Source organism: Limulus polyphemus, unplaced genomic scaffold (assembly GCF_000517525.1).
Source record: "Limulus polyphemus unplaced genomic scaffold, Limulus_polyphemus-2.1.2 Scaffold1653, whole genome shotgun sequence".
In the NCBI taxonomy this organism is placed as follows: domain Eukaryota; kingdom Metazoa; phylum Arthropoda; class Merostomata; order Xiphosura; family Limulidae; genus Limulus; species Limulus polyphemus.
This window is the reverse complement of record NW_013667263.1, coordinates 71,605-81,450: the sequence shown is the minus strand read 5'-3', so window position 1 is coordinate 81,450 and position 9,846 is coordinate 71,605. Positions and strand designations below refer to the sequence as shown.

General features: G+C 36.6%; 1 protein-coding gene across 1 annotated transcript in view; it reads left to right on the top strand.

Moving 5' to 3' along the window:
- Nucleotides 1–1,530: 1,530 nt before the first annotated feature.
- LOC106464436 (photoreceptor-specific nuclear receptor-like) overlaps nt 1,531–9,846 on the top strand; it is a 14,595-nt gene continuing 6,279 nt past the window's right edge. The window contains exons 1-5 of the mRNA XM_022392150.1: nt 1,531–1,612; nt 2,855–3,182; nt 4,261–4,364; nt 5,392–5,610; nt 8,429–8,652. Coding sequence (XP_022247858.1) covers nt 1,570–1,612; nt 2,855–3,182; nt 4,261–4,364; nt 5,392–5,610; nt 8,429–8,652 — 918 coding nt within the window. The 5' untranslated portion in view covers nt 1,531–1,569. The remainder of the gene's footprint in view (nt 1,613–2,854; nt 3,183–4,260; nt 4,365–5,391; nt 5,611–8,428; nt 8,653–9,846) is intronic.

The following is a 9,846-nucleotide window of genomic DNA, read 5'->3' as shown; positions in this document are numbered from 1 at the left end:
CATACACAACTATTGCAATATTACTATCACCTTACTTATATATATATATATATATATATATATATATGAAACTGTCAAGGGTACCTGGCTATGCCGGGCTTAACATGTGATAAATGAAGTCGTGGGCGTTCGTTCGAAGCAAAAGTACCCATGCTACGCACAGCATTAAACGTCAACTTCGTGTGTTGTCAGTTTCATGTATTTTGCTCCAGACCTCCTCGTTCAGTTGAGTCCTCATTCGCGGCATTAAAGCGATAAAATTTAAATAGCTGCCAAACTCGAACTGTTCCTCTGATTACTTATCTATTTAAATTAGATATCTGGAGTGTCCTCCTGAGTTTCTTTACCAAATTTTATGGAAATTTGTTCAGCTTCTACTTCACAATCATTTGTGACACTAGAAAGAAGGACAGCTTTGCTTTATATATAGAGAGATTTGAAAAGTTACATATTAGCTGGGCACTTGACTTCAGTGGTATTGTTGGCGAACACCCAACCACAGCTTCTTGGAGATGCATAAGTGGAATGACCAACTTTAGCCAGATCGACATTCGTAGGTCCACATAATTGCTGGTGGATCATTTTGTTTTTCATATTACAATTTTTAAGTACCTTAATCGTCATTTGTTTATTAATCGAACAAAGTAAAATTAGATGATTTGTTTAAAGGACACTGGAGACTGTCCATCTGATGCTTTATTATGTCTGACCCTGTACTTCGCTGAAGATTATTAAAAAAATCATACAATGCAATCACATTTGGATTAATACTGCAAGAGATTCAAAGGCACGTTGTTTTTTTTGGGGGGGATTATATTTGGGTCCAACTTTCTGAACAGAAGATCAGCTTAAATACAACCTGGTCTGATTTTGTTAAATATAATGCAAACAATTTTGATTAATTCAGAAAATGTGAATTAAAGGAACTCCTGGTGTATGATACATGAAGCTTTTGTAGTTTAACTCTTTGTACTTAATCCCAATCCCAATAGTACAATTAGGCAGAGTAATGATATAAATGCTCCGTGACTGGGATCACATATAAACACAGAGCAAAAAAAACGCGAACTTAATTCCCTAATGTGTTCCACCGAGCAAAATTAATTTTAGGACATTATAAACTATGGATTTATAAATACGTAAATAAACTATGATCGCAAAAACGTTACTCCTGATTTATTTTTACTAAACAATTCATTAATATGCGTATTTTTTCAGATGCGAAGCCGTGTCGTATATATATATCTACAGATAAATTAGCAACAAGCATGGATTTAGTTGAGTTGTATGTAAAATTATGCGTTCGATCTACAGACACATTTAAACGGCAGAATAATGACTGTAGAAAAATAAATGTTTTCAGAATGACGTCACGACACCAGTGATCTTGTTGTTTCGTCTGGCGTCTGTCTGCCATATCGAACGGCAGCGCACAGTGCAGAAAACTGGAAAATATCTTTCCACTGTTGCGCTTGTGGCTGCACCATCAGACAGGGTTTAGAATTGGGTATATGTTTTTACAGGGTTTCAACTGACTCCAAAAGAAAATAAATATGGATTACTAGAGTTATGACATACAATTGGCAACCTACGCAGTATTCCCGTATGTATAGTGAGTATTTTGTGAAATATATCAAAATAAATTTGTTAAGTAACATTTGTATAAATTTAAACGTTGTCATTAAATATGTGTATAAATATCATACTATTTATTAACTATTTAAACTATTGATATTTGATAAGGAACCGATATCATTTCTAGCGGCACTAAAGAGTAATGTATACAATTGTAAGGATATACGTACTTTACTAGATCGCGCAGGGGCAGAAACGCAACTAGGCACTGGCGCACGTGACTCGTGCTCGGATTCTATTTGACAGCGCCTCGAATCCCCAGTTGTTGTCTTGAATCATACCTAGCGACGCCTCTGGGCAAGGATCAGTCCGAGACACTACTGTAGCCAGAGAGGCGAACAGGTAACATCACAATGAATAACTAAACATACTGTTAATACTCGATAATGGTGACAACAAGTGTCATGCCCATAGTAACACAAATTTTAGCTTTCATGTCCAACACACATCCTGCTAAGAAGAATTTATAAGTATTCAAGTTCAAGTTCATATAGTGCTTGTAGTTAACTTATTGGTAGATTCGACAAGATACACATAAATATCTGAATATTTTAACTTCGTATCATGATTGGACGAGTTATCGATATGAATTGTCGTCCACGCCACCTGTGGAATACTTTATGGATCGAAAAGAACAAAATCGTCCATGTAAAGATCCTCAGCTTACTTTCATAAGCCATTTTGTCATACTTTCCAAGATTCAGAGCCGTATTCTCTCAGCTTTATCGCTGGTCCAATGCTAGAAATGGGCCGGTATGCAGTACTGACACTTCTGTATTCCAAAGAATTGGGTGCCAACACTTCTCATCATAGCCATAAATATGTATCTAAAGGCGTATCGCCTCTTTTTACATTTCCCCCCTTTTATGTGTACCTTTTTTTCTTACCATTTCAAGCACTGCCATAGTCACAAAACGTTGAACGGATTGGCGTCCAAAATGGCGGATACTAATGTTGTGGTTCTCGTAAATCGCATGATCTGGAAAGGTCTGTTAGTCGTCTGAAACTGGAACCTAATGTGTACTCCGGATTGTTCTATCACAACAGTAGGAGACATTGATGTGAATTAATTGGACTATAACATATAACCAAGAAGGTTAGAAAAAATTAAAACAGCCTGCTATGGCTGTGATGTTGCTTAGAAACATTTTTTCAATTCTAATAAGTCCGATAGTATTAATATTTGTATCTAACAAATAAATATTTTTGTATCGTGCAGATTTCTGTAACTCCCAAGTTTCCAGCCCTATTGCCTTCGACGTAAGAGCTACTCGATCTCCCGACATCCGTGAGCCGAAATGTCCGCCGATTTACGCTAGTTTATCGTTGCAGAATTTCTCTCATTCTTACTCTCCGTCACATATCTCCGCACATAGTACCCACCAAATCCTTCAAGGAAGCCCGCCGCATGCTGCTAAGGGAGATTCGCCAGATTTATCGTGTGTTGTATGTGGAGACAGTTCAAATGGGAAACACTACGGAATTATGGCGTGCAATGGATGCAGTGGATTTTTTAAACGGAGTGTCCGCCGGAAACTAATTTACAGGTATAGTATTCCCGGAGCGTGCCACAACTTGACGTTCACTTAAGGTTAGCTTACATATTTACTTATGTATATTATATAGAATGTACAAACCGTATCAACACGCACACATACATCATACATCGTACTGTGTATAAATAAACGTGTTTCCTAGCGACATGATGTCTCTTAATTATCGCACCCACTCGGTGGTTCAGCGGTAAGCTTGGGAACCTCTAACGCTAAAATTCGAGGTTCGATCCCTGTGGTGAACGCAGCCCAGGTAGCCACTTGTGTAGCTTTACGCTTAATAACGCAATTATCGCATCCATCACAAACTCTTTGTCCCCACAATGGACTATCTGGATCAAACCCCTAATTTTAGTGTTATAAGTCCGCATACATGCCGCTGTGCCACTGGGGGGGAGGCGCTATGCTGCTTTGGGGAAACATAAATTTTAGAGTTCAAAACGTGAACTTTTTTGTTTTCATAGGTAACTAAGCAAAACAAGAGGGAACCCTCAATAGCCATGGCTATAATTAAATCTCAAATCGGTCACGATATGGAACTATGAGCTAAATGTTTGCATTTGGAAAAAAACAACAACAACAACGGAGCCATTCTATGAGCCACTGTGCCGTGGCTAAAAATGCTTGTTCGTAAGTCAGTTTGGAACATTAAACGTTATACACTGTTTTGTAGCAAGTATTTGTAAATTCACTAAAGAATGTAATCCGTGCTATGCGATCAAGATTTATCCCTTTGAGACTTATGTTATATTAACACGTTCGCAGCGTAATTGATTTCTCTAATTATGCAATAGGAACTTTTATGCAGATTCATTTCCGAAAAACACAATTCCTCTTTTATCACTTTTTTATTACTTTATCACTCCTTAGAACAAGACTTAAATGTTTAAAAATATAAAAAAAAATGTTGAATAATAATTGTAGATGAACCCCGATAGAGTGGTGCTTTTAAATCTAATTATTACAGTTTTAGGCATAATAAAGTATTTTATTACAGTTGCTGCTTTCACAATAGTAGGCAGTTGCATTACTTATAATTAACGTTGGTTGTATTTTACATACATTCCACCAGGTGTCAGACCAGTTCCGGAAGGTGTGTTATGGACAAGGCTCACAGGAACCAATGCCAAGCCTGTAGGCTGAAGAAATGTTTACAGATGGGAATGAACATAGATGGTAGGTGGCGTTCGTATCAGATCTGTTGCCTTGAACAAAGTAACACAGCAATTCATACGAAGTAACTAATTCTAAAGAATATAAAATCAAATAACAGTTCAATATGACATGTCAACATATTCTAAATTATGATCACTTTTATTATAATTACGTACAGGAAGTGTCCTTTGTATATGAATCTTATAGAGTAATTTTTTCTTTTTCTGTTTTTGACACAAGCACATAAAAACATCTGTCTATCAAAAATGTATCTTATGAAACCTAATTATGAGAGAAAGGGGATTAGTTTTAAGTGTTCATCAACTGTGTGTTACTCAAAGTTTTCACTTGTTTTACCAAGAATGGTAACTTATTGCATCTTCAATATTTTTCACAGAGTTCATCTGTACTGTGGAAGATTTGTTTGCAACTAAGCCGTAATCAATGCTTTTGTTTGTAATTAAGCATTACCACTATGCCACTGTTTGTTTGTTTCTTTGTTTTGAATTTCGCGCAAAGCTATACGAGGGCTATCTGCGCTAGACGTCCCTAATTTAGCAGTGTAAGACTAGAGAGAATGCAGCTAGTCATTACCACCCACTGCCAACATTATAGGGCGAGCATGTTTGGTGGGACGGGGATTCGAACCCGCGACCTGCACCTGGCCACCCACTAAGAGAAAATGTTAATACAAGGACAATAGTTGAAACATTGAACCTTGAGCATATTACTTATCTTATTATATACCATTTTCCGTTTCAGCTGTCTTGATTATACAACTGATTATATAATAAAATTCCCCCTTTTTTAAATCTCTCTAGCATTTAGTATGTCGGATTCTCTTACTACTTATTTTACCCCCATTTTTAAGAGGTTCAACGTTTGCTCATCTTTTGTAGCCTTCGAAACTGATGGCAAGTCCATATTTTTGTCTGTTCTGTTACTGTTTTATTTTGTGTTGAAACTATAAGGTATATTATTAACATATTTTATTTTTACGTGAACACCGTGTTACTTTTTTTTGTCTTCATTGTTGCTGGTGTCACAGCGGTACAAAATGAAAGACAGCCACGCAGTACAGCCATTATCTACCCTGAGACCCTCGTAGAGATGGACAGTGAACGTTTATTCAGGGAGGGACTGGTGGCCACGGTCGGGATGGGGATTTTCCCTCCTGTCATGACTACCTCCCTTTCCAGCTCGGGCACGGCCTCAAGTTCAGTATTTGGTGGGTGTCGTAAACTTGAAGGTGATAAAGGAAAAAACGGTAACGAATCTGTTTATACTACCCTTTATTATTTACATATAACTAAAATATGTTTGTTTACAGATAAGCATTCTGTGGAACAATTCTACGTCACAAAATGAACTTGTTAAAAGTGACATTGGGTCGTAAAATATGAAACCGTACAGCAAACCAAAGAATGTTAAAAGTAGCTTTATTTATCAGTAGTGTCTTGACGAATTACACGAATACGGAAGACGCTATCTGCGTTCCATCTAACGTTCTCGCTTAGAGCCTGAGAAACATAAAGGTTTCTATTCATTATGTCACTTGCGTTTTTACCCAGAACACAATATTCGAAACAATTATTATGAGTTGTTAGAAAACAACTATCCTAGAGTATTGTCCAATTAACAACTTTTATTGATTAAAATTATAAATAATTCGATTACACCAGAACTTAGGTTAAAGCTTAATGTCCGCATTCTGATTACTCAGTTCAATTACACCCGAGTTTTGTTTATGACTTAGAGTCAACATTCTGATTACTCAGTTCAATTACACCAGAGTTTTGTTTATGACTTAGAGTCAACATTCTGATTACTCAGTTCAATTACACCAGAGTTTTGTTTATGACTTAGAGTCAATATTCTGATTACTCAGTTCAATTACACCAGAGTTTTGTTTATGACTTGAGTCAACATTCTGATTACTCAGTTCAATTACACCAGAGTTTTGTTTATGACTTAGAGTCAATATTCTGATTACTCAGTTCAATTACACCAGAGTTTTGTTTATGACTTGAGTCAACATTCTGAATACTCAGTTAAATTATACCAGAATTTCAAGTAGTAAATATGTGTGATGTTCCTCGGTGGGACAGCGGTAAGTTTTCGGACTTGCTAAAATCTGGGGTTTGATTCCAAGCGACGGACACAGCAGATAACGCAACCAACTTTGTTCTAAAACAAACAAAACACCTCTTGACATGGTATAGTCGCACTGACAGTTTTAACTTTTCACGTTTACACGAGAAAAATAGTGTAAAATAACAAATACTCCTTTGATTTCCAGTCTGTGAGTTATGCACGTGTCTTGATGTGTCGTAATGTAGCTTTGTATTGTTGTTGTTGTTGTTTGTTATTAAGCACAAAGCTACACAAAGGGCTAGCTGTGCTCTGCCCACCACGGGTATCGAAACCCGGTTTATTGCAGTATAAGTCCGCAGATATACCACTGTGCTACTGGGGGAGGGGCAACTTTATATCATAGAACTTTTATGATATTATTTGTCTCGTTTGTTATAGTGCGAAGTTAAACAAAGAGTTATCTATGTACACCACTCCGGATTTTAGCTTTGTAAGTTTGTAAACTTACCGCTGACTCACTATTTTTTCTAGACATAACTCGAAATTCATTTTTTTAGCAAGACTGCGGCTGTATTTTAGTCTGCTGAGTTATTACGGTGTGAAAAAAAAAAGGTTTTTAACTTTGTACATTTTTTTTCAAAAGAAAAATTAAATGCATTTTTGTAACATTATCAAAAACATTTACTATTTTTCTAATACAGCATTTAACAACTAGAATGCTTATTCGGTGACGAGGAACCCACTTTGAGATTAATAATGGCTGGAGGCGGCTTGAATGGGTAATGAAGAAAAATTTTAATATAAGTTGGTACCTGATGATGACAAAACCTTGTTGAAACGTTGTACATATATTTGTTATGTTAAACTTATATTAAAGTTTTCTTCATTACCCATCCAAGCCGTCTCCAGCCATAACTAGAATGCTTGCTTTCTTAAGTGGAAGAAAATTCATTAAAAACATACCAATATTTTCACGTGTTTTTATATGAATATGTACGTTGTAAAAGCGACAGTACTTGTGTTGAATGGTGAAATTTAAATACCATGTGCATTACACCGTAAAAAAGTTTTCGTTGTACACGGATACCGTAAAAATACCGAATTTTGTAAGGCCGGTTTTTTTTTGTGTGTGCGCGTAATGACAGCGCCAACATAAGCCCAATTTTATTTTTGTAGCTATTTGTTTGCTTGTTTTGAATTTCGCGCAAAGCTACACGAGGGCTATCTGCGCTAGCCGTCCCTAATTTTACAGTGTAAGACTAGAGGGAAGGCAGCTAGTCATCACCACCCACCGCCAACTCTTGGGCTACTCTTTTACCAACGAATAGTGGGATTGACCGTCACTTTATAACGCCCCCACGGCTGAAAGGGCGAGCATGTTTGGTGGGACGGGGATTCGAACTCGCGACCCACAGATTGCGAGTCGAGTGCCCTAACCACCTGGCCATGCCGGGCCTCTTGTTTGTTTGTAGTTAAGCACAAAGCTATACAATGGGTTATCTGTGCTGTGTCCAACACGGATATCGAAACCCGGTTTCTAGCGTTGTAAGTCCGCAGACATATCGCTGTGCCACTGGGGGGGGGGGGGCGTTTATAAAGTAAGTGTTTACTATAATAAGAAGTTCAAAATATTAAAGTTCGACTTAAATATATGGTAAGAAATAATTGTGTGCATCGTTTAAAACGTAAATCCGTTCTTCAGAGTCCTCTGGGGATAGTTTTGTAAATAAACGTTTTAATCTATAAGAAATATATATATATATATAAGTTACTTTAGCTCAGAAAACATCGTTCTGTGTTCTTGATAAAGGTTAGTATTATTTTAAAGACCCGATTGTAATTATTATAAGAATAAAAAGAAAGATTGAAGTAGCATTTCTGTTGACACATAGCAATAAAGGTGATTCAAATTTACTCGAAATTCGTGAATAATTTTTTTAAGTATATTAATACGTGACAAAAGTCACTAAACACGACATTGATATTTTCAGGTGAACGTTTCGCAGATAGCTATAGAAGAGACCCAATCAAACCCAGTAATCTCACCGTTGCCTTAGTAACGTCAGCAATGCCCTCATTTAGCAACGTTCCACTTTATACCTGTCCAACTACTCGTCAGGAAACGATTTATGAGACTTCGGCACGTTTGCTTTTTGTAGCAATCAAGTGGGCCAAAAACCTTCCTTCATTTGTTAACATACCGTTTAGAGATCAGGTAAAGTTTTCTTTGAAAACAAAAATTAAAAAAAATCCACGCTTCAAGTGTTAGCTAATTTTATTTCATGCGTGTATACGTAGTATTTTTAAAATTCAATTCTGAAGCATAGCTAAAACTGTTCACATTTTTTAGTTTCTGGTATTTTCCTCAGTAATTGTTTAAATATTTTCAGTATTTAACAAAATTTAATAATTGCTTTTGCATGACGTAGTGATGTTTGTAGGCTTAATGGTTATACAGTTCATATACTGACGTGTGCATTTTCTTACTTTTGAAGTGATAAACCAGGGGAAAAACAGCCAGTCAACAGCACCCACTGCCATATCATGGGCTTATCGAATAGTATAATTTAACAGCCACTCTTATAACACACTCACAGTCCAAAGTACTGATAGTAAAAGTGTGGAACGCTTACCATGAAACCTCAGGTCCACAGTCTGGCACGTTTATCACTGAGCCACGCCTGGTTTGTAAGATAAATATACACGTTTGATTCAGTATAAATAAGATTTATATGTATCTATTTTTTTATCAAACGCTTATTTGTAAAGAACATATATAAAAGCAGCAGAATAAAGCTCAAATAATTATGTTAGAAAATAAAACATTACATCTTATTGTCAGCGCCCCCCAATGGCACAGCGATATGTCTGCGGACTTACAACGCTATAAAGCGGGTTTCAATACCAGTGGTGGGCAGAGCACAGGTAGCCCATTGTGCAGCTTTGTACTTAGCAACAAATAAACAATAATATAAACTTATTGTCAACAATATACGACGCAACGTTTTACCACAATTAACGTTGCATCACCTCGTGCATCACATAATCGTTTCGCTTTAGTTTTGTTGTTAAGCGCAAAGATTCACAATGGGTTATCTGTACTGTGACAACCAAGGGTATTGAAATCCGGTTTCTAGCGTTATAAGACTTCAAACTTGCCTCAGAGTCACTCGGGAGTATATTCGTTTTAAAATGTTATTTAGAAATAGTTTCCAAGATGTTCAGGAGATGACGTTGGACTCCCATCTTCATGCTATTATTAGTAAATAAATATAATTAGATGAGTAATGTAGGCCACCATATAGGGGAAGAACTTCCCTTTGAGGTTAGACTTCCCACTCTTCTGGAAAAAAATATTAGGTTGTCACGAAATTAATAGCGCTTTTTTACAGTTGAAAAAACCCGAACA